At 43.9% G+C, this 24,787-nt stretch overlaps 1 protein-coding gene across 1 annotated transcript in view; it reads left to right on the plus strand.

The window, feature by feature from the left end:
• The window catches only part of jmjd1cb (jumonji domain containing 1Cb), a gene marked incomplete at its 5' end in the record, with an annotated part of 149,118 nt that overhangs the window by 42,196 nt on the left and 82,135 nt on the right, over positions 1 to 24,787 (plus strand). Inside the window, one exon of the mRNA XM_080020913.1 lies at positions 19,642 to 19,839. Coding sequence (XP_079877039.1) covers positions 19,642 to 19,839 — 198 coding nt within the window. The remainder of the gene's footprint in view (positions 1 to 19,641; positions 19,840 to 24,787) is intronic.

The raw sequence follows: 24,787 nt of genomic DNA on the forward strand, positions 1-24,787 counted from the left end.
TGGCGAGCGCTCGGCGAGCAGTCAGATCACGTTGTGAGCAGTTCACACCACAGGCTTGTCGCTCACGGGAACGCGCTATGATTTGCGTCTGATCTGGGGCTTTGCTCTGCGATCTCCAAAAACCTGCGAGTGGAAAATCAGGCCAGAATCACAAAAGTCTGAACTCCAAGTCTGAAGTCCATGGGGGCCCCCATGGATCGGCCTTGTTGTTCCAGAACATCCCACAGATGCTCGATCGGATTGAGATCTGGGGAATTTGGAGGCCGAGTCAACACCTTTATGTTCCTCAAACCATTCGTGAACAATTTTTGCAGTGTGGCAGGGCGCATTATCCTGCTGAAAGAAGCCACTGCCATCAGGGAATACTGTTGTCATGAAGGGGTGTACTTGGTCTGCAACAATGTTTAGGTAGGTGGTACGTGTCAATGTAACATCCACATGAATGCCAGGACCCAAGGTGTCCAGCAGAACATTGCCTAGAGCATCACACTACTCTTCCCCAGGTAAATGACGCACAGCCATCTTGTGCTTCAGTAGCTCTTCTGTGGGATCTGACAAGACGGCCTAGCCTTTGCTCCCCATACACATCAATGACCCTTGGGCACCCATGACCTTGTGGAGGGTTCACTGGTTGTCCTTCATTGGGCCACTTTTGGTAGGTACTAACGACTGCATACTGGAAACATCCCACAAGACCTACTGTTTTGGAGATGCTCTGACCCACTTGTCTAGCCATCACAATTTTGGTCCTTGTCAAAGTGGCTCAGATCCTTACGCTTGACCATTTTTCCTGCTTCCAACACATCAACGTCAAGATCTGACTGCTCACTTGCTGCCTAATAATCCCACCCCTTGACAGGTGCCATTGGAACAATATGAGCAATGTTATTTACTTCACCCATCCGTGGTTTTAATGTTGTGGCTGATCGGTGTACTGTATATTGGAGAGGCATTTATTTTTATGGCAGTTACTGTATATTTCAAACCCTTCACAGGAACGGAGCTGCATTTCTTGCACTTTGAAAACATTTGCTAATGACCAAAGAGAAAAACCTCCATCAGAAACACTCACTTTGGGAAGCCACTTAGTCGATAGACATTATGTAAAACTTCCTTGTCGCTGCACCCAGCCAGCGTAGGGAAAGAGAAACGGATCCCAAATATAAGCTTGCAGGCGCACATCCACTCACTCACAGAAGCATGCAGGCCGGCGGGCTGCAGAGAACAGGGGGGATTTTCCCATGCCGGCTCTGCAGCGACTGGCCTAGATTCCACCGAGCGATTGTCTAGATGCAACACTCCGCTATTATTGGAGCCGTGTTGTTAGGGCAGAGGGAGAGGTGGAGATGGTGAGAAGGTCTAGAGATGTGTGCACAGAGGAAGAACAAGATGGAGATAAAATGAGCGATGGCGGTGATAGTGCGGGGGGGAGGCAGGGAAATCGGCGTGAGACAAAGGCGTATACACAAGAGAGGAAATCCCTCTCCATGCCTTGTTTCTCTCAAAAGCCATGTTGTAGTATGCTGCTGAATATCTAAATGCCTCCTACTTCATGGGACTGTATGCATTAGTGGGGAAAAGCAAATTGTGGAGAGGAACGACAGGATGGCGGTGAACAAACACTTTCTGCTGCATTTGAGCCCATATTGTCAGTGCATTTGTGAGTATCGGTGTGTTATGCATTGTACTGATATTTTTAAAAACTTCTGGTGAGAATGTCTAGTCTTTTGCTTCAGTTTCCAAAGCAGTTTAACATGGTTCATGGAGATATGTCAATGTACTTGATCGGGGATTGTGTGACTGGGTGTCGGGTAGGATCTCACAATTCATGAAATGGCTCATGAAACGGTTCTATATCGTCATATTGACATTTTATGCATAATCAAAATTGTTACCAACTTTTCAGAGAATCATAGAATTCACAGAAACACGGAATCACAGAACAAATCCGGTCTCGACATTTGTGCAATTCATTTGTGACTATGGTGGTGTTTCATTTAGCTGGAAAATGTTTGCATGACTTAAACAAAAAACATTGCAGGTTTCAAATTGTTTCTGAAATTAGAATTTTTTTTTTTTCTTGAACCCAGCCCAGAACACACACCATGTGCACCAGAAACTCTCGTATCTGCAACAAAGCTGGAACATTTGCTTGTTTTCAAAGAGGATCTTCGGGAGCGTTTCGGCCATCATTCGAACTCCGCTAGCTGTGCAGCCCGACTGACTGGGAATCTGCAGCAACACGCTGTTATTTTTGGAACTGCTGCTGCCGCCCCGCCCCCCAGGGCTCACACATCCTCCCAGTGGAGGAGCGAGAGAGCAGAGCAGAAAGCTGGGTCACACAAGCCCGCTGATGGCTGTTTACTTTGCTTCTTTCTCCCAGTGACTGTCTTCTCCCTTCATCCCTCTCTCTCTCTCTCTCTCCCTTTTTCTCTTCCTCCATCTGCCGGCTCCTTCTCCCTCTATCTGCGTCTTTCACTCTCTTGCCCTCGTTTTCTCCCCGCACGCCCCCGCTCCTGTCCTTCCTTCCTCCTATCTCCTTGTTTTTTCTTGTGTCCTTTCTCACGCGCTCGCTCACTCGTTCGCCCGCTCGCTCGCTCACTGGCTCATCCACTGGTTCACTCGCTCTCTCTTTGTCTATGCCTCTCTTGCGTCGGTCTATTTTGGTTTTGTGCAGACAGAGGTGGAGAGAAAGCGAGAGAGAGAAGAGAGATGGAGAGAGACTGAGAGAGCGAGAGAGAGTCTGACCTTGTAGGGAGAGTGGCTGGGTACTCTGTGCTGTCGCTGGACATTACTTCAGCTCGTCTGCTCTTCTTCTCACTCTCACTGTTTCTCTCTACTCCTCCACTCACTTTCTCGAGCTCTCCGCCTCTATCTCCTTCCCTCTCCCTTCAATATCTCTCTGGTCGTCCTCTCTTTTTGCTGGCTTCCCACTCCACTTTATTTGTATCCAACTGGCCCCCACAACAGACTGGCTCCCTTCTCAGTTTTTTTTCTCTGGTGGTTTCAGAATCTCTCATTCAAGAATCGATCTATTTTTCTTTTATTACATTTCAAAGGTCATAGAGCGAGCAATGTTTTTGTCATATCCTGTCATTGTTAGTTGTTGCTGAACCGTCAATCGGCTCTGTATAAAAAAATTGCAATTCCCAAATCGCGGATATTGCTATTTAAGAATTGTCATCAACTGACGCTGTGACAGCGTTGTGGTTTGTTTGGGTGGAGGTGTTTGCTGGTTGGATGATCGTTGTCATTCTTAAAACCATCCAATCAATGAGAGTAATCCAAACCTACTCCCGACGAGCGTTCTGGCCAAATGGAAGTGAGCCGTGCACCGCTGCTGTTTGCTGGACTGTAGAGGTGGAAAAGGGTTTTCTTTTTTGCCCAAAAAGGGGTGATTTAGCGGCCGGCGGTCAGATTTAGTGACTTTTCCTTTTGAATGGGCCAGAGAAGACTGTAAGGACTGCTGTGGTCCGATATGAAAGTCTTTCCTTTGATTGAAGTACACAAAATGTGCAAATCTTGTGCAAGTCTTTCCATACAACCCGCACGCTGAACCCGACAGTCCTGGCACACGGTGCTCCAGTCCCAAAGGACTGTGGTCCAAACTGTCAAACATCATTTTTTCTTAACCTAACATCAAGGACGTCGTTTACGAAAGATATGAAGAAACAAAGATTTGCGCCAAGTCGTATCGTTGAGTACTTGGAAATAAAAATTGGCACCGTGTCTGCATCTGATGATGCCATTTTGAGGTCAGTTTAAAAGTCATATTTAGGTCATTGTCGTTTCACCACCGCGCCCCTTTGTTTCTGGCAAGGCAGCTATCCGTGTGACGTGCACTGTCAGATCTCGTGTTTTCTTTGCAAACCTCAAGGTAAGCCATGTTTTATTAAAGTGCGTGATATTCATAATTCACAAGGGAGGTCGGGGGAGGATTTCTAATTGATGAGGAATTCATCAGTGAAGTGTCATCGTTTGGCACCTGGTGCTTTATTCATTTATTCACGACTGGTCCCCGTGCTTGGGTGCTTGTTGACTAGTTTTTTAAAGGGCAGTCGAGCAGCTCCAGTCCTCTGTTGGAAACATGCAACTGAGATGGAAACCAGCCAAGCACACAGCTTTAATGGGAAATTCTTAATAAACCACAAACCTGGATTCCCTCTCCATTTCTAGATAGATATTATGTTTGCAAATGGAAATATTGTAATGTTTTCCTCTTTGGAATTAATTGCAACCTTGGACGCAGAATGAGTAAGACTCATTCTGCGTCCTGCGTCCCTCCGTTGCCCTCCGTGAAACATTTTCCCTCCCTCGGTCTGTCTCACTCTCTGCCTAGGTCTCTTGGCCCTCGCCCTTCCAGCTGTGCAGTCTGGTGACCACTCAGGTGAACATGTGATCTGACCCCGCAGGCCGTTTCGGGGTCACGGGAGGCCGACCACTAAGCGATCATGTTGACAGTTGGCGTTGTGGTTTTGGGGCCAGGGCGCTGTTATTCAGCGACATCAAGTAACTGGGAGATCGTGTAAAGACTCCTTTGATCCCATGTCACTAAATCAACTGTATTTGGTTTTGTCTCGGTTGTACGTTGCACGTGCGGGGTCTTAAATGTTGTTTATCCATCAAAAACCATGAGATGGACACTTCTCTCTTGCCATTACTGTGCTTCTGAAACTCTTGTTTTTTGGCTGCTTCCTAAGTTAACGTGGCTTTGTTTACCCTTTGTGTCGGCGACTTCAGCACTTGGCAGCAAGATTGATTTATCAAAATAAACAGTTTACTCACGTTGATTAGAGGAAACTTTAAAATGTGTTTCAATCAGCACACAACCCCTCGCAGACATTTTTTTTTACACTTTGTAACCAGTGAACAGCGTCACTGGTTACAAAGGTACTGGTACCCGTGTTTTTAAACGTGGGTATTGGGGGGAAAAACCAGTAGAAGCAGCATGGAGGATCCATGCCCCCTTTGGCGCCGGAGTTTGGAGAACGGCTTGGGCCGGTGCTGGGGTGGCTCGGTGCCCTGCGGGGAGGGTGGGGGTTCTCACGGCGGCCCCGACGGGGCGGTACCCACACTCAAACAAATTCATGGTCCCGCATGCGGGAAAAAAGTTAATTACTACTGATTTTGATTTTGGATTCTAAATGGGATCTGAAATGATTGAATGATACACGGATATTCCTGTCTATTGACACGTCAATGTTCGGAACTTCAATGCGCGTCATCACGCTGGTAAAGGGGCAAAAATTTGTTTCCAAACATGTTTCCACCACAGCCGATCTGAGCCGGGGCCGATAAAAACCTGTGACTACTGCGGAGTCATTTGTCCCGGGAATGAAACCGGGATGTAACCTTTCCCACTAATGACAAATGCCAGATGTTAGCGGGTGTTACCGGGCTTTTGATGCAGTGGAAAAAGGGTATAACAGGAATCATGGGGAAACAAATGAAGGCAACTATACTTTGCAGCACATTCAATACAAAATGTATGCAATCCAGTGAAAAATGTCATGTCTGTCTTCCCTGGACAAATGGTGGAATGTGAAATTCCGCACACTTGTGGGTGCAATCAGAACCTGCGTGCCTGCTGCTACCTCACAGCAAGTCACTGGAGGCAAGCATCGACTCGCATCCAAACTTGTAAAATCATCCATCTGAGTTTTGGGGAAATATAACTCACATGTGCAATTGAAGGTTTTTTCCTTGGTTTTGAGTGGGTCTTTATCAGTCCTGGCCAGCAAGGTGGGTCCCGGCTAGGATCGCACAACATTATGGAGAAAATTAGGCGACGTGAAAAGAACCCTGCTGGATATTGCGATGGCCCTTAGTTCAAGTTTGGCTTGACTGTCTTTTCACCACTACTACAATTCTAAGACGTTTCCTGTGCGTAAATAGTCAAATAGTCATCCCGAAAATATTGTCAAATTATCTATATTGAGGTTTTCATTAATCAAATACTGGGGTTTTTGATTTTGTCAATATATCCCAGCAGCCCCACTATCTGCTAATGGAACGACACATCTTTGGTGTTTGGGTGTAGAAACCTGATGCTTATGCATGTGGTAGATGATTTGTGCTTGCTGCCAGTTTAGGTTACATGTACACAGGCAGGTTGAGGGCGGCTGCTGTTGGCTAGATAAACCTCTGCATATTATTAGGCGGTAATCACCTAACCCCCATCCCCCAGTACCTCTCTGACTACCACCATCACTCCATACACTCCACTCTGTCCTCTCCTCCCCTCCTCCCCCTTTCTTCTCCAACAATGGATCACCGTTCTCCCCAGGACCAATTTCAGGAGCAAAATGAACCGTGTCTGCTCAACGCGCGCACGCGCACACGCACACACACACACACACACACACACACACACACACACACACACACACACACACACACACACACACACACACACACACACACACACACACACACACACACACACACACACACACACACACACACACACACACACACCTCTGTGTTGAATATTCTCTCTCCCTCGCTCTCTCTCTCTGTCTCTCTCTCTCTCTCTCTCTCTCTCTCTCTCTCGCTCTCTCGTTCTTTCTGTGATTGGTGTGTTTTGTGTGAGAAATGAGCATGAGATGCCTCGCTCTCAAGTCCCTGTGTACCGGGCAGCTCTATTTGAATTTCTGTTTTTCATGATGAGTTTTATTTTGCTTTCGTTCTGTATCTCTCTCCCTCTCATGTTCAGTTTCTCTCCCTTTTGGCATGATGAGATTCCTCTGTTGCACTCTCTCTCTCTCTCTCTCTCGCTCTCTCTCGCTCTCTCTCTCTCTCTCTCTCTCTCTCCCTTTCAGTGCGTAAGTAATTACGTGGAGAAGTCAGCCAGTAACCCAACTCTTTAAAAACAGCTTCATATATTTATGGAGAAAGAGAGAGAATGAGAATGAGAGAGAGAGAGAGAGAGAGAGAGAGAGAGAGATGGGGGGGCGTCTTTCATTCTCTCTCTCTCTGCCCCCCCCCCACCCCCCCACCCCCATCTCTCTCTCTCTCTCTCTCTCTCTCTCTCTCTCTCTCTCTGTCTGATTGGTATTCTGGTGCAGTAGGAAGCAGCAGTAGCATCGTTGCTCTGCATTGACAGGGATGGGGGTGGCTATGGCGTTGCCAACCTGGTTACCAAGGCGGCTGACTGGTCACAAGGCAGATTCAGGCTCCATCGCACCCCCATCCCCATCATTATACCGTCCTTTGCATCTTTCTCTCTTTTTTTCTCACCTTGCCTTCTGACGTCTTTTATTTCTCATTCTGCCTCTTTCCTCCCCTCCCTCATCCTCTTTTCTTTGTCTGTGGCTGTGGTCCTTCTTTTGTCCCGCCTCTTTGTCTTTATCTTCCCCTTGTCCTGTCTTTAGCCACTGAAGAGTGTGCAGATCCTCACATCCTTCCTTCCTCCCTCCAATGTAGACATCACTCCCTCTCTCCTCTCCTCTCCCCCTCCTCTTCTCTCCTCTCCTCTCCTCTTCTCTCATCTCCCGTCCTCTCTTCTCCTCTCCTCCCTCTCTCCTCTCCTCTCCTCTTCCCTTCCCTCCAGTATTTCATCCTGCTTTCAACCCCCATCTGTTTATGTTAGCAGCTGGTTCTCATAAGGCTCTTCATTTCGTTCTTCTTCCTACTCTTCTGATCCCTTCTTCCTGTCATTTCTCCACTTCGAGATAGCTTCATCCTCTTTGCATTGCTCTACCTTTTTCTGCCCCTTTCATGTTTGCTCGGTCTTTTCCTGCTCTGCTGTTATTCTCTCATCCTTCCAGTCTCATTTACTCCCTCCCCTCTCTGTTTACTTTCTGCCACTGAAGCGATGCAGTCGTATTCCCTTGATGAATTATCACCAGCAAGATATTCATGCCCCTTCACTTTCTTCAATGAGTTCTTTTATGTTATTATTTCCCCAATTTCTTTCACACTCCTTCCGTCGTCTCTCTGTAGGCGGAAAGCAATTGGAGGAGTTTGTTATTTGCATTGTCTGTGGACCTTGTGATTTGTGCTGTAAGTAGCAGCAGTCAATCAGTATGTTTATATTCACACAGTAATCAGACTAACAACAATAACTAGAATAAGATGATATTCTGATTAAGGTGTTATTTTGATACTCATTCAAGTTTATATGGCTCATTCGTCAGTTGAAATATTTAATGGAAGCCATTAAAGTGGGTTGGCAGCGGAGGAAATGACACGAGCATTCTTTGCATTGTGCATTTTAGTGGAGACTTTCTTAATATGTCACTATTTAGGTTTTTTTCGCTGCCCAAGAATTTTTTAATTTCCTATATTATATAACATGCTGACCTTTGGTACATGCTCAGAATGAACACGCGAGAAGATATTATCAGACGATAGAATAATCTAGGTAATCTGGGTCTGTCAAACTGAATATGCTCCGGCCTTTAAATGGATCAGATGTGAGAAATCTTTTGTGCTTTGTTGACTAGCGAGCCAGCGGAGATTTGAAAAATAAAAAAAGCAGTGATGATATTGGCATGTTTCTCTTTTTAAAGCACAAGTATTATATTGATCACCTTCGTGCCTCACATGGTGTCTGTAGCGAGATCCAGATTTGGGTTCCAAGACAGCCCTGTGGGTTTGTTTCAAATTAAAAAACTGAGACAGGGCTGAGAAACAAAGAGCTCTTCCCCTTGTAAAACACACACCTTTGATTATTTTACTGCAATAACAAAAGGTGTGTGTGTGCGTGCGTGTTGGAGTATGCTAATTGGTGTTTCTCCATGTCTATCTTGCAAGTGAGCAGAGAGAGACGGAGAGAGGGAGACAAACACGGAAGGAGACAGAGAGAGAGGGAGTCAGACATGGAAAGAGAGGGACAGACATGGAGGCAGAGCCGTGAGACGCCTCTTGTGAAAAGGACTTCACTCCAGAGGTTCAGAGTAAAAAGTATTTAATTGGATATGCACGTTATTCTCTTCTCTGTCTGTTGAGCTGGTTTTCTCATTCTGGCATCCTTCCCCACCTCTTCCCATCTCTCGCCGTACCTCTCACAACCTTATTCCTGACCCTATCCCAACCCTTTTTTTTACTCTCTTCGGCAAATGTCTCTTACATTCTGTCTCACGCTCCCCTTTCTGCGTCACCAGCTGCAGTGTGGGGATCAAAAATCTGTCAAAAATACTGAAAAGCAAAAGCAGTGAAAAGCAACGCCAGGCCAACTAACCACAAGTGATACCATGGGAACTGAGCTGTACACTGTATTGTTATATAGGACAATAGGTTTTTTAAGTCACTTTCATCAACATTGTAAGGGCGTATATACTTGCATGCAAATATTGTATCGTCCACTCAGTTTTTTATTTGGCTGCTGACTGGAAAGCGCGGTGTCTTGTCAAGCGATCTTGGACTTGTCTTGTTCCCGCAGTATTCTACCACATGGACGCCTCGCCTGCAAGCTGCGTTCCGCTGTGAAGTCCATCACTGTGAGCGAGATTGTTAAATTCCTAGTGCACCCAGACGTCTGCCTGGTGTCCTGAAAGCTTCCACAACCGCGATTGTTGTCGAAAATGATTATCCGGGCCAGCCGGAGTTACCGTAGTTTGCTGCATTTCTAGGGGAGTAAACTAACACACACCCACACCAAAATAGAGGCATGTTTTTAACCTCTGACACGGTGTTTAATTTATAGCGACAAAGGCATGAGAGAGCACTAACGGCACCGGTGGTTTTTACTTCCCTTTCTTTCAAATGAGAGGATGAAGCAAGGGGAGCTGCGGGGCTATTAGTGGTCCAGCGCTAATAATAATAATAATAATAATAATAATAATAATAAATTAACTGGTTGGTATATACAACAAGGCTGAATTAAATTATATTTAAACGGTAGGTTCACTGTTTTTCATTCCAAGAGTTAAATCTCCTTTGCAAAAACGTGAATATTGTCTGACGGTCTTCATATTAAAAATAAAATAGATAAGCTAAGATACTGTGCATTTAATTCGGGTTTTCAGGATTTACATTTCTCCGAATCAGCTCCTTTGGCTGCATCCATGCTAATGCAAGTGACTTTTTTTAACGCTTAAATGTTTGCCCTATTGGAATGCATTCACATTGTGCGACAAACAGTTATAAATGATGGGGACAAAACTTTTTAAGCCTGGGTTGATAAATAGCTTTGGTTCACACTCCTTCCGTTGCCCTTGAACTGAAGTCGTTCTCTGCAGATGAAGCATTAAATTAATAGAGTTATCAATCCAAATATACAGTAGTTTAACAGTCATTTGACTGGATTGTCATAGGTCAGGTGATGCAGTTGAATGAACAGATTTGAAAGAATTTCTTTGGGGCCATTGGGGTCATTATGAAAAATACAGCTTTGTTTTTGCAAACTGAGAGTGAATTTTATGTCCGCGTGCGCACACACACACACACACACACACACACACACACACACACACACACACACACACACACACACACACACACACACACACGCAAGTGCAGTTACATTATACACACATTATGTCAACTGTGCTATCTTTTCAGCACAGGTGGCCGCAACACACTCACATACAGTACAGCGTACATACACACACGTGCATGCAGACACACGTGCACCCACACATATACGCACATGCATACGCGCGCACGCACACACACACACTGGAGATAAGGAGTGGACAAAAACAACCTGCCTTGGCATACAGAACGGGGAGCAAGGGGTGGTGTTTGTGTATGCACACTACAGAGCCAACTCCACCAATGCATTTAATTACGTTTGCCTTTGAAAGTAAACAGGGAGCGTAGATGGTCGGATTGGTGGACTTCAAGAAGAATCTTTACAGAAAAATGGTGAACAACTGCATTCACTCCCATCATTTACACTCTATATCCACTCTCACAATTTTAAACAAAATGGCTAGGAGCTAGAAAAAACGAGTTCAAAGTAATATCATGGTTGGTTTGTTAGAGATTACGATTGAAGTGACATTCAGCAGAGTGGAGGCAGGTTCATTTGCAACACTGAGGCGGTAATGCAGCAGTACCACGTCGTTGCCCCCCCGCATCGATTTGAAAGTCCTCGACTTTAACTGTGACGGATACGGGAGCGCCGATTCAACCGCTTCTCGCCGAAGAGTAAGAAGGAAGACGCTTTGGAGAGATTCATCCTCATCGAGGTCGTCGTGGTCCGGGTTGGACTGTGTTATATCAGCTGTTTTTGTATTTTAAGACCATCTTCTTGAATCTCAGACGTGTTTGATATGGATCTTTGTTGATATTGGGTTAGTACGCACAAACGTGAGAGTTGACGACCGAGCCGAGCTTTTACCACCAGCGTTCCCCTCCGGCAAAAACGGCATCTGTTTTTCTGCATTTACTTTGGCGAGTAACTTAAAAGTAGGGTGATAAGTAACTTTTTGTTTATTATTCTGAAATCTGGCTTTGATAAAGCTTATCTGTTTGGGTGTGTTTAAATATTCTCATATTATTGTTATTATTTATAAATGTTATTATTCAAATAAAATTGAATTATTGAGAAACAAGTGTTTTTCTTTACAAATCAAGACTTGATAGTATAATAATGGCGTAGCCGTCAGCGCTATGCCATTATTATACATGTTTATATCAAAAACTGAATCCAGTTGTGACCTTAAAATCGAAAGTCAAATCAAATAGTGGATTTGGAGAATCGTGACACCCCTAATATATACATTATATAAATACTAAATAATCAACAATGAGATTAGATGATATTTTAAGTATATCAAAAATGTATATATTTAAATTCATAATAATCACATTGAAAATGTATTAGATTTGTTGTACGTGAAGTCCTTGAAAATGAAAGAAATGTGCTTCAAAAAAGTACTTAAATTTCAGTTAGTAATTCCAGAATGAACCTTGTATGTGTGTAGTGTGTGTGTGTGTGTGTGTGTGTGTGTGTGTGTGTGTGTGTGTGTGTGTGTGTGTGTGTGTGTGTGTGTGTGTGTGTGTGTGTGTGTGTGTGTGTTTAAAATGCACGATGGTATGGTGTGTGTGTATAATGTAGGCCAGCATGTTGGCCTCCTGTCTCCCTTGAGTGTGTGTGTGTGTGTGTGTGTGTGTGTGTGTGTGTGTGTGTGTGTGTGTGTGTCTGTGTGTCCTTTTTTGTGTGCGTGTGCACTTGTGTCTTTATGTACTCTGATCTGGCCCGGTAAGTGTGTGTGTGTGTGTGTGTGTGTGTGTGTGTGTGTGTGTGTGTGTGTGTGTGTGTGTGTGTGTGTGTGTATGTTGGAAGGATAAAGGAGCCCTTTTAGGCGGGATAGCCTAGATGTTTGCTGTGCAGTCAAGCTCAATAAATCAGATTAGAGTTTTTGGGTAGCAGGACGGGGCTTACAGAGTGCGTGTGTGTGTGTGTGTTGGGATGGGGCTTTGGGCAGGACAAGGCCGGGGCAACGGGAGAGCGAGAGGGAGGTGGAGTGACAGAAAGGGGGGAAAAGGGAACCAGAGAAAGATGGATGCCACGCTAAAGTAATAGAGCTGTACTAATACAATGTAATGCGTGGTGTGTGTGTGTGTGTGTGTGTGTGTGTGTGTGTGTGTGTGTGTGTGTGTGTGTGTGTGTGTGTGTGTGTGTGTGTGTGTGTGTGTGTGTGTTTGTGTGTGTCTCAGTCAGCTGTTACCAGCACTGGCAGTGGATATATGTTTTAAGGAAGAGGGGAAGCAGTGGGAGGGGTGTTCGGAAATGAACATGGAGAGGTTTCCCTCTGTTTTGGGGTGGCGATAAAAAAAACGTTATTCGTGACTCAATTTGACGGCTAATTTCATTTCAAAACGTAATGCCTTCACTTCCCCTGGCGATCGGAACAGTACCTATTTATCTATCTAAAATATTTGATACACAATGAGAATTGCAACCAACTTTTCAGTATTACCATCTGACGTGCATTACAAACATATTATATGGAATAAATTCAGTTTAATAGAGAAATTCAATATTTAATTTCATTAGAGACCATGGTGGTTTTTCATTCAGCAGAAAATTGTTGCTTATATTTCTGACAGAATATAGATTTTATTGATTTTCCAAATCGATTTAGAAACGGAAACAATACAACTGAATTGTATTGGAGAATCATTCTGAATTGTATTGGAGAACCATTCCTTTTGACTCAACCCGAGTTAACGACTTCCTGATGCCGAATGGATTTCAAGGCAAAGTTGAACAGAAGTTTGGATTCCAGTTTGTCAGGGAAAGAGCTGATGGTGATGTTCCCGTGCGCTGGTGAGAACCAGCGGTGCATGAAATCAGGTCGGGCCCCTTTCTCTTAACTACAGCACTCTCTCTCTCTCTCTCTCTCTCTCTCTCTCTCTCTCCCCCTCTCCCTCCTTCCATATCTCCCCAAGGGAATCCTCCTTTTTCTAATTGTATATTTTCGTGAAGTTCTTTCCGCGTCCGTGTTTTTTTTTTTTTTGCTCAATCACTCCAGTTGGAATATTCAAGTGGGGAAACAAAACGCAGCGCTGTCGATGGAAAGGGGATTCAGATTTTTTTTTCTGTTTGATTCGGTTCTATTCCAGCAGTTCATTGTACGATGTTCTATTCTGTTCTGTTATTCTATTTAATGTCCGTTTCCTTGATTTGGGACGAGCGTTGCATCTTTTTATTCCTCTGGCATTCAATTTGAAAGGTTGCGATGCTGCTCTCGTATTAGATGTCGTGCGTTGTGCCTTTTTGCTGATTGGCTCCTGGCGGCGGGCAGCACAGCCAGTCAAAGAGTGGCTCTCCTCCCGTTACTAATGGGCAGACTTTACACCGCCAACCCAACACCCAAAAAACACACCCTCACATATAGTATGGATTTACACATGTAGAAGTATATAAATGAGCCTCGGCATGTGTTAATGCACATCCGTGGAGACACATGTCACACGCAAAATAAGTAGTTCAAAATAAAATGTAATTGTGTTTGGACACAAACACACAGTGGCTAAACGTAAGTACATGTGCGCACACACACACACACACACACACACACACACACACACACACACACACACACACACACACACACACACACACACACACACACACACACACACACATGCAGACAAACTGTTACTGCTTCGCCCTCTGCACTACACTGCATAAAACCTCTAAAAACGTCCAAACCTGCAAAGGTGTTCTCTGAGAGAAGACTCACACCTGATGAGGGCTGGTGGCACCGCGTCGCCGCTAATGACGGCCGCGTTGACACCCATTGTCGGATTGTCAGCGTCGCGCCGACGTGTGTGAAAAACACAAGGGTCTGTCTGCGGTGACTGCACCCACACTGCAGCATGCGCGGACCATTGCCCTTCCACTATAAAGGAAGGAATCTCTGTCTGTCTGTCTGTCTGTATGTCCTTCGATTATTTGGACAACTGTTCATCTGATCCACTTCATACTTGGTGGGTGTATTGATGGGGACCCAGGGATGTGCAGTGTCGAATTTGGTGCAATTTAGACACACACGTGTCACATGACACGTGTAATAATAAATAAACTTTCAACAAACAACGAGCCATCGGGAGGGGGGGGGCTTCCCTTGGAAGCAGTCGGCCTGATCCAAACAGGCATGTTTAAAAGTGTAATATTAATAATCTTTGAATAAACAAGTGAACAGCGAGTTTATCCAAAAGTGCGACTTGGGTGTGTGTTTTTACCGGGGAGTTTCCGCGCCTTTCACAAAAGGTGTGTTTTGGACAGGCACTGCACTAGTTTTCTAAAGGCATGTAGCCTTCGCTACATGGCCTTAGCTGTAGGTATGCGGGGCTCTGAATGCAGCACCGGGTGACGTCTCCCTGATGGACGGACTGGGGCGGCACAATTCACTATTTAAATTTTCTTAATTTTCGAATTGTTTTGGCTAAAATGTCGAATAACATGTATTTTCTGAGACAATGTTTCATGTATTCATTAAATACAAGTTGAAATTATCATCGGTGTGGGAGGTTTTAAGTGTGCTCTGAGGCCACACAGTAATAAGCAGCAAAGCTCCAACATGCTGTCGCTGTCTGTGCTCCTTTGTTCTGTTCAAAGGAGTTCAACATGTGCTATAGCCACACTGCTAGAGGTGTGTGTGTGTGTGTGTGTGTGTGTGTGTGTGTGTGTGTGTGTGTGTGTGTGTGTGTGTGTGTGTGTGTGTGTCTATGCTCGGTGCTGCTTTTCGTTGCTATAGCAACAGACTCACCAGACATAGTTTACCATCCCTATCAGTGTGTATGTGTAAATTTTCCTCCACTCAGTACTCTGTGTGTGTGTGTGTGTGTGTGTGTGTGTGTGTGTGTGTGTGTGTGTGTGTGTGTGTGTGTGTGTGTGTCTGTGTGTGTGTGGTTTGAGACTGAACACACTATCGACTTTGCTCTGTACGTGGCAGGGTTATTAATCTGTCTATTGATATTAAATGTGAATTCTGCCCATGTAGTTTGGCCACTTTCACAAAAGGTAGGATCGATGGTATTTGGATGAAATATTTGTGCGCTTAATCTCAAATTCCGATGTGTTTTTTCACGTCGTCTTTAATGAATTCGTGTTTTAGGTCTTTATTTTAGTGACCGGGCATCAGCCATACAAATGCTCTGCCTTTGATTGCCCGTCCCTGGTTATTGAATATGATTAGGTAGCGGAGAATCTGGACTCCCAATTCAATACTTGGGTGATATTTGTGTTGCAGTTCTGCTGTTATTGTAATTCACTAAGTATTGTAATTCAACATTGAAGCTCACTGCATTATTTGTCGACAACAATGTAAACAAATAATCAGAATACAACAGATACAAGTTGTATGACTCACATTCAGTGTGCATTTGGAAGGCAGTGATTACAGAGCCATGGTATCAAGGAGGTTGGGAGCTTTTGAGGTTGTTTAGAGCGTTTCTTGGCCGGTGGCAGAGTGAGCCACTAGGCAACAGGGACCAAGGCCTTGAGCCCAGTGCACTCTTATGCAACACCAACTGTGTTCCTGTGCCTTGTGGGTCGGGTTGGGAACCAGGAGTGGCGACTCACGCTGCCTGTTTTCGTCACATCGATAGCTTAAAGGATTAAGAGTCGTCCCCATGACTGATAGTGCTGCCATGCACGTGCGCACGTGTGCGCACTGGCACATGCACCCAATTGGGGGTCCAAATCTACCACGACGACTTACACTGTAGGTTTAGGACATAATACTTAACAAACAATCAATTCAATTTAACCTGCTTCTTGTGTCAGCAGTAGAAATTGATTTGTTTTGTCTTATAGCTGACGTGTTTGATAGAGATTTTGGTATATTCTATTGGATATTTACCAACACACACACACACACACACACACACACACACACACACACACACACACACACACACACACACACTGTATTGGTGTAAATAATACAGTCAGAGAGACGGAAAGGCAGTGATGCCTTGATGTGATCGTTTATCCTCTCCCTGCTCCGCCGGGTGATTTTATGTTATTGTCTTACACTGATATCTGATCCATCATGGCATCACCAATGGCACTGGGATGCGCGATTTTCCAAAGATGTGACGTAATCGTTTACAACGTGTTTTCCATCACAATATAGTTCTGTATTCTCCTAATTTCACCTGTTATTGATCAGTGTTATTTCCATTATGTGTTTAATGCGTCAGGCTCCTGTGTGGTGTTTGCTTTGGCGTTAGATAAATGAATCCAGCCTGGTGTCGCTAGCGGGTCAAGGCATTAATGGAAGTGAATCAATGTTTTCTCGAAAACAAAGGGCAACAAATACAAAGAGAGGGATGCACATGAGAGTGTTGGCTCAATAGATGGTCTCCAACACCTTGCTTGAAATTGAAAGACAAATAAAGACGGACAGAGAGAGAGAGAGAGAGAGAGAGGGAGAGGGGGAGAGGGACAATCAAATAAAAAACGAGATGGAAAGCTCACAGAGAAAAAAAAACACAACACGAGAGAGAAGGATCGAGTAGGGAAGACGGAGGGAGAGACACGGCAAGGGAGAGCGATGGAACAAGATGAGTGTTACGGGTTGCCCTTAATGGCTGCTGGCTTGGAATCATCCCTCAGCTGAGTGCAGCGGTGCATTATGGGTGACGAGACGGGGGAGGGGAGGGATATTTAGATAGATATAGGGAGTGAGGCTGCGAGGGAGGGAGGGGGAGAGGTGTGGGTGAGGAGAAATGTACTCGTGGATATCTTTGCACTCTGTTCACGCCGCTCCCCCCATACTCTGTGTCTGTGTGTGTATGTATGTATGTATGTGTGTGTGTGTGTGTGTGTGTGTCTGTGTGTGTGTGTGTGTGTGTGTGTGTGTGTGTGTGTGTGTGTGTGTGTGCGTGTGTGTGCGTGTGTGGAGTGAGGGTAGGGGGATGAGAGAGATGGACAGAGGATGATGTTCACAGGGAAAACAAGGACGAGCCAGTCGGCTTCAATGGAATTAAGCTGATTGGTTAGAGAGAGAGAGAGAGAGAGAGAGATGGAGAGAGATTGAGAGAGAGAGACAGAGAAAGAGAGAGGGAGCGAGAGAGGGAGCGAGGGACTGGCAGCGGCGCAGATACGGGAATACTGGCCGGAGAGAACAAGAGAAAGAGGGGACGGACGGGGGAGGAGGTTGGGATGCACCCGTTTGACCTTTGCTGTCAGCCACGCTGCAGTAATGGTATTTCAGTTCTCGTCTCAGTCAGCCGTTTTCTGACAGGCGAAAACATCATCAGTGCAAAATACAAAAGTGAAGAGTGACGTTTGATAACCCAAGATGGCATGGCGACTCACAGGGAAATAAAACCGTTCTTCCTCCCGGTTCTGACTCTTTATTGTTGTGGGGATGATGAGGATGCTATGATGTATATGAACATGTACAGTATGTTCTTTACCTGTTTTGCTTACTACTACGCCTGTCACGATAATGACTTTATCGACTTATCGTACGATATTAGACCTTGATCCTTTTTCTGACCATTGTGTTTAAATACGTGTCCGTTTACATAAGAATGTCACCAACATTTTAGCCAACATGATGCCAGAATAAACAGAAAGGTTTTACCTACCATTATAAGACTCGGGCGCAGCCCTTAAGCGTGTTTTCAAAGTGCCGCCACTACTCCAAGAATCAACGTGACAAAACCTAAACAGTACCTCAGCCTCAGAACAATCCTCCGAAATCGCAATCTCCTCCTTATCTTTTGGAGTTTATAGAACGTCATAGTCCACGGCATGAGTTTTATCTACGCTAGAATCCAACGGTGGACTCTCTGCTGCTTGTCCTCCTACAGATGCTGCGTTCAAGTCACGTGGGAATTTACGATCGAAACAACTTGCTGCATTCTGCTGCTCGTAACAATCTGTTTTTTATATCCATAACTATTCTACTAATATTTGAACTTATGGAAAAGTATATTTGGAAATAGCCTTGAACAAAATGTCTAGTTAAATGGCATAATGTAGCCGAACTGTTTCAAAGTTAATAAAAACACATTATTGAAAGAATTGTGTGTTCAGAAATACATACAATGCAATAAATACAAATACAAATGTGAAAAGAGTAATAAATACTACAATCTGTATTAAAGGTTTCAAAAATTCAGAGGCATGTATTTCTAAATCCACAGATAAATAATGTATTACTTGTGTTGTGTAAACAATTTCACAAATTAATGTAACTGAGCTGAATGAACAGAAAACAACACTATGCTGAGACATGTTTTGCTGTCATTTCTTGTCACGCTGCTTCTTTCCTCTTTGTCTCTGTGTCAGAGTTTCACCGTTGGCTGGGCTCAGCACGCACGCACACACGAGCACACACACGAGCACACACACACACACACACACACACACACACACACACACACACACACACACACACACACACACAAACACACACACACACACACACACACACACACACACACACACACAAAGGGACAGTAAAGCAGGTGACGATAACGTGTTACCTCTGTTATTTTATGTTTTATTTATTTATGATATTTTCATCTTTTTTTCACATTACAACGTCTGAATATTCTTAAACATTAAAAGCGTTATTTGAAAGGGCTAACTGGCATTATTATGCTATTATATAATCAATTTATCAGTGGCGAAAAAAAATGGTCTTAAAAGGACAACAAAAAGTACAACAAAAGTAGTTATGGTGACGGGCGTAGTTACTACATACTACTTGTGTCCAAAAAGCATGAAATAAAGTGGCATCTCTTCTAATATCTGATGTTGTGTGTCTCTCTGGGTATTACATTTTTTGTGCTATGGATATGAGATGATGCAGTAGGTTGAAAATAATCCATCGTCCGATAGGATTGAACTCCGCTGTTTTCATTTCTGAACGAACATAATATGGATACTTTGCTTGGAAGTTCTGCAACCGTTTTCTGTATAATTTAAAAACCACCATAGTCACAAATGAATTGAATATTAAATGTCACTTTTAGACTGAATTTGTTATGGTGAAATATTTTTTTTATTGCCTGTCAGATGGTATACGGAAAAGTTGTTGGCAATTGTTATTATGTATAAAATGTCCATATATCGATGTCGAATCTTATCGGGAACCACCTCAATATCGAATTGCATCAACATTGAATGGAACCCGGTGTCAGACGGATATCTATCACAGAGCATCAGTGCAACAATCCTTTGTCTAACCTGCCGTCTGTCCTGTCCCCCTGCAGGTATACGTGGAGTTTGACGACCAGGAGTGGGAGAAGAGAGAGTGGGTCAAGGTCTACGAGGACTTCCAGCTGCTTCTACTGGAGCACCAGGTGGTCTGGGCCAAGAGGAAGGAGGGAGGAGGAGGAGAGCGGGAGCGGGAGAGGGGAGGAGGCGTTCTGCAGGGGACCAAGGCCAAACACATCCAGTGGCCTGCCCTGGTATGTTTTATTCATATCCCTGAAAAACTCTTTTTTTGCGGTCCGGCCGAGCGCTGGGTTGAAGGACTAGAACCAGAACCGGTGGATAGTTGGCAGGGGATCAAGTTGTTTGCCGGCGTTTTGGTGGATACATTACTTTTGAGTCGGCTCTTACTCTCGGTTTGCAACTTCGGCTGCACTTTGTGCTTCCATTGCACGGTATTTCTATTCGGGCTGCACGGGCCGTCGCTTTGTTTATTGTCATGGCGATGTTAAAAAGCACAACACACGCACTGCAAAGGGCTGCGATATCAGCAACGGCAAGGTTGTTACTCTCTGCGTTGATCCAATCAGAAGGGGCCGTTCCAACATGTGACCTAAACTTAATAGGACAACTAAAAATGTTAAGAAAGGTGAAAGATGTTCCCTTTACCAACAGCTTTAAAGTGGTAATCCGTCAGATTATTTTGTTTAAAAATCCCATTTTGTTATACTGTTTATGCATGTGCTCCTCTATATGCTGTTTCTGTTGTTGGTGGCGGGGTCCGCCTGTGCATGTACCACGTGATGAGATGGAAATATGTCGTTGTATACTGTATTCAATATTCATAATGCACAGTATACACAGGATTCAAATTTTATAATAGCACAATATCAGCCGCTGTCAAAACGGTGTCACAGTCTGCAACAACATTTACCACACACCACATCTTTCTATATTCTGTTGGTGTGCCAATGTGGTTGGTGTGATGTGCTTGTATTTGACTTTTTGTTCTCCTCACGCATTTTCTCTCCTTTTTTTGCCATCATTATATTCTGTTCCTTTGTGCTTCGCCACTGGGTCTTTTCTCTGTCGCTGCCTTTGTTTTCCTTTCTCTCTGTTGCCATGCTCTGGTTTTTATGGCGGCTAATAGACTTTTACACACATTGCCACCTGGACGCAAGTCTAATATATCTGGACTCAAATGAGCATTGAGGTGAAATCAGGATTTTGTCACATCCATAATGTGTGCGGTGAGGCTCTGGAGAGCTACGGCAGAGCTGCAGCGTCGTGTGTCTTTGGTCTATTGGTTCTCAGCTCCCTGCTCAGGGTCAAAACATCGAGAGGAACGTTCACTCATAGCTCCTTCTTCATCAATAGTCTACGTATTAGGGATGTGCCAGTATAGCTGACTAGTATAGAATAGTTATTTATTATTTATTAAGTATCAGCTATTTGTTTTGCATCTATTTTGTATTATTTTCCCAACGTCCTATTCTATTCCCTTATTTAAACCTTATTGCCTTTGACAATTTTGTTATATTATATTATATTGTATTTTATTATATTATATCACGTTGTCCCTAATCCACTTGATTGGTGTGCGTGGGACACATGAGGTCATATCCTCTCCTTTATTCAATTTTGTTACGTCTGAAAGAATCTCGTTTTACCTCTTCTTTTCTCAGCCTCTCCCTCTCTCTCTCTCTCTCTCTCTCTCTCTCTCTCTCTCTCTCTCTCTCTCTCGCTCTCTCTCTCTCTCTCTCTCTCTCTTCCAATGCAGTGTCAGCTGTCGCTGAGATAAACACTTAAATACTTTTACTGCTCTGGCACACTCATGTGAACGTGCACCCTACCTCGTGCACGTGTGTGCACGTTCAGACATGTGCACGTCTCTTTTAGCTCAATGTCTATATCCAAGATTCACTAATTCAAGTTGTACGAGTAATCTTGTGTGAAATTCTTACGCTGGGAGGCTCTGACACATACAGTATAATTATTAAAAACTGAAAAGGAAAAGAAAAAGCAATAAGGAATAAGATAAACTGGGAAATAACTTAAAGCAATAATAATCCCAGACTATCCTTTGGGAATATGCAAGTCTGTTACTAAAAAGTCTAATAAAAAGCATTGATGTTTACAAAAGTATTTTTATTGTTATTTTGAATAATAATATTTGAGCTGCAGGAGAAATAACTACAGAGTCAACTAAGAATTCTGACTCGTCAGATTTGACTTCTTTCAACAGAAAAAGGCTTGATGCGGGTATTATAGACAGAATAACAGAGAGAAGAACCAAATAAGGATGGAACATATTTTAAGTACGTATCAGCCTTGAATTATGCTGCTAAATGATGATGTATAACCAACAGTCAACACTAATACTCTAAAATACTTGATCCCTAGTACTGTTGAGATGATGCTCAGCCTTTCTCTGTCTGGATTTCATATTCTCTTAACATTTCTCTAAACCTCACTGTATTTCCTCTTTAATTTTCACTCCATCCCATCACTGCAGTGGTGGTATTTTAGCACATTTGTGTGCACATGAAAAACGTGTGTTTTTGTTGAGACCGCAGTGTGTTTTTTCACTTATCGACGGCTATCAAGATGATGTAAGACTGCAGTGTCATTCATCTCTCCCGCTGGACAGCCGCAGCTCCGTTAGCTAATGAAAACACCCCATGTCATCTCACACACACACACACACACACACACACACACACTACGGATATACTCAACACATGAAAATGCCTGGAGACTGATTTATTGTTGTTTTTCTCAAGCTATCAAAGAGCGGCCTTGATGCTTTTCATTTCATTGTTAGTTGTTGTTGTTGTTGCTGTTGTTGTTACATATTTTTACCACCCACCAGCGAAGAAAGACCTATCTGGCTGCTTTACTGGAAACTAGAAGAAATCAATGTTATCTGTCTGGAAATGGATATTAAAACTTTCGAGAATGTTTCAGGCCCACTTCTCTCTAATAGCGCACGCACGCCCACACACACACACACACACACACACACACACACACACACACACACACACACACACACACACACACACACACACACACACACACACACACACACACACACACACACACACACACAGGTGAAACGTTGGGTTGGTTTGGTAGATAGAGGTTGCTCTGGCTGAGCAGCCACAATGTTTTAAGTTCTGTCTGACTTGGTGCAGTGCTCTTGTGTCTTTTCCAAATTGTTTGTTTTATTATTTTGAATAAACGTCAAACATCCACCTTTTTATGCATAATCTGTGCATAATGATTGTTAAAACGTGGCACGCAATTAGGATGGGACAATTTTCTCTGTAGTTCCAGGTGATTTAGCCTGACTTTTTACTCATTTATCATGAATATAGTCACAGTACAGGAGCATTCCAACTTATGAGAGGGTGAGCCAAGGTGTGGCTATCTTTGTTAGACGATTTTAGGGATACCGTAATGGGATACCGGAAACAATACCGTATCGGGTAATTTGACTGAATGATGTGTCAATTGTGATTTATTGTCTGGGATTTTGGGTTAGGGTTAGGGTCAAGATCTAGTTAAATGTTGTCTTCAAGCAATATTCTGAAGTCAATATACTGTTCTAGCTGTTTGGTCATAATATCCACATTAGTAATGATTGTTTCTCAAATATTTATTGTGTGTAAATATCTTATGAAAGCACCAATAGTCATCCCCAAAATATAATTCTCAACCTGGGGTGGATTCTAGCATACAAATCTGGATCAGGAATGTGTGATCCTGCGTCTGCATGTGAGTGAGGAACGACGCACGTCGACAACGACGTCTGTGTCTCTCGAATCGCTTAAAAACGGAATTGAATCCTCAGCGCTCAGAGTGCAATCTGTGCTGGAAAGTGGGCGTTTTTTTGTTTTCAGAGTTGTTCTGTCACTGACGTCTCTGGGTCCCTGGCAACGAACCTCTGCAGTTGTCAAGTGTAAAGATGAAGTCGCATGACCATGATGCAAGACGTGTGCTTGGCTGGAGACCACTTGTGATCAGAATTTACTGTCATTCCGTACCTTATCACCTCCGGTTTCCTGTGATTATGGTTATGGTAACGGATTTAAAGATAACAAACATGGATTGATTATAAAAATGGATTTAAAAATTTGCTCCTTCTAATACATGTAAGATATGTATAGAGCGACATGGTAGCGCCATCACATCAGATAGCACGGGTTCAACACTGACGAAAGTATGATTTTATTTGGCTCTGAGATAATATTGCTGATGATTATAAAGATTAACGGACTCTGACCCTGAATACGAATAAGAAGTCATCTTTAGTCACGCTATTATATTCAGAATTTGCAGGGCGATTTGTAGCCAGCAGTTCCTACATCGGCAAAACACTGGAGAATATCAAAAGGGAAAAGCCGTTTGCATCTCGACGCTTCTCCAGATTCTGTCCTCGGGTCTGGAGTGAAAGTGAGAGATCCGTGTCAGCGCATCCCCACTAATTGCAGTTTCCCCACAGGGGACACAAAGTGGAAACCAAAACCAAAAAGGAGTGCGAGGTAGACACACAGGAAGAGGAAGAAAATAAAGTGAGATTCAATTGCTGAGAAAGCTGGAGCGTGAGAGAGGGGCGGGCGGTGTGAGGAGGAGGGCAGGGGTTGTCAGGAAAGCAGAGGATGGAGCTCGTCTGAACAGCTGGAGCTTTAACAGCACCAATCACAAAGGACCTACTTCAGCCTACTGTGTGTGTGTGTGTGTGTCTGTGTGTGTGTGTGTGTGTGTGTGTGTGTGTGTGTGTGTGTGTGTGTGTGTGTGTGTGTGTGTGTGGAGGTCTTTTCACTAAAGTAGCCCCACCCTTAAAAGCAAATGCAGTAATTCACCAACACAAGTCTCCTCTGTCTCTCTCTCTCTCTCTTTCTGTCTCACAGACACACACACACACACACACACACACACACACACACACACACACTCTCTCTCTCTCTGTTCCCTTTTCCCCCACATTTGGCTTTAATTTGTTCCGTTTAGTATTTTGTGGTGCTGGTTTCTACTCTAGACCTAGTCATTGCTTGTTCCGTAGTCATACCTTTTATCTTGGTTTCTTTCCAACAATCTGCCGTCTTCCTTGGAGTACGCTTACTCGCTGTGTACTTACCTCTGGCTGTGGACCTTGAAAGCACGCGCCTACTCTTTGGTGTTAATGCTGGATTTGCCATA

The sequence above is a fragment of the Zeus faber genome (assembly GCF_960531495.2).
Source record: "Zeus faber genome assembly, chromosome: 20".
Classification (NCBI taxonomy): Eukaryota; Metazoa; Chordata; class Actinopteri; order Zeiformes; family Zeidae; genus Zeus; species Zeus faber.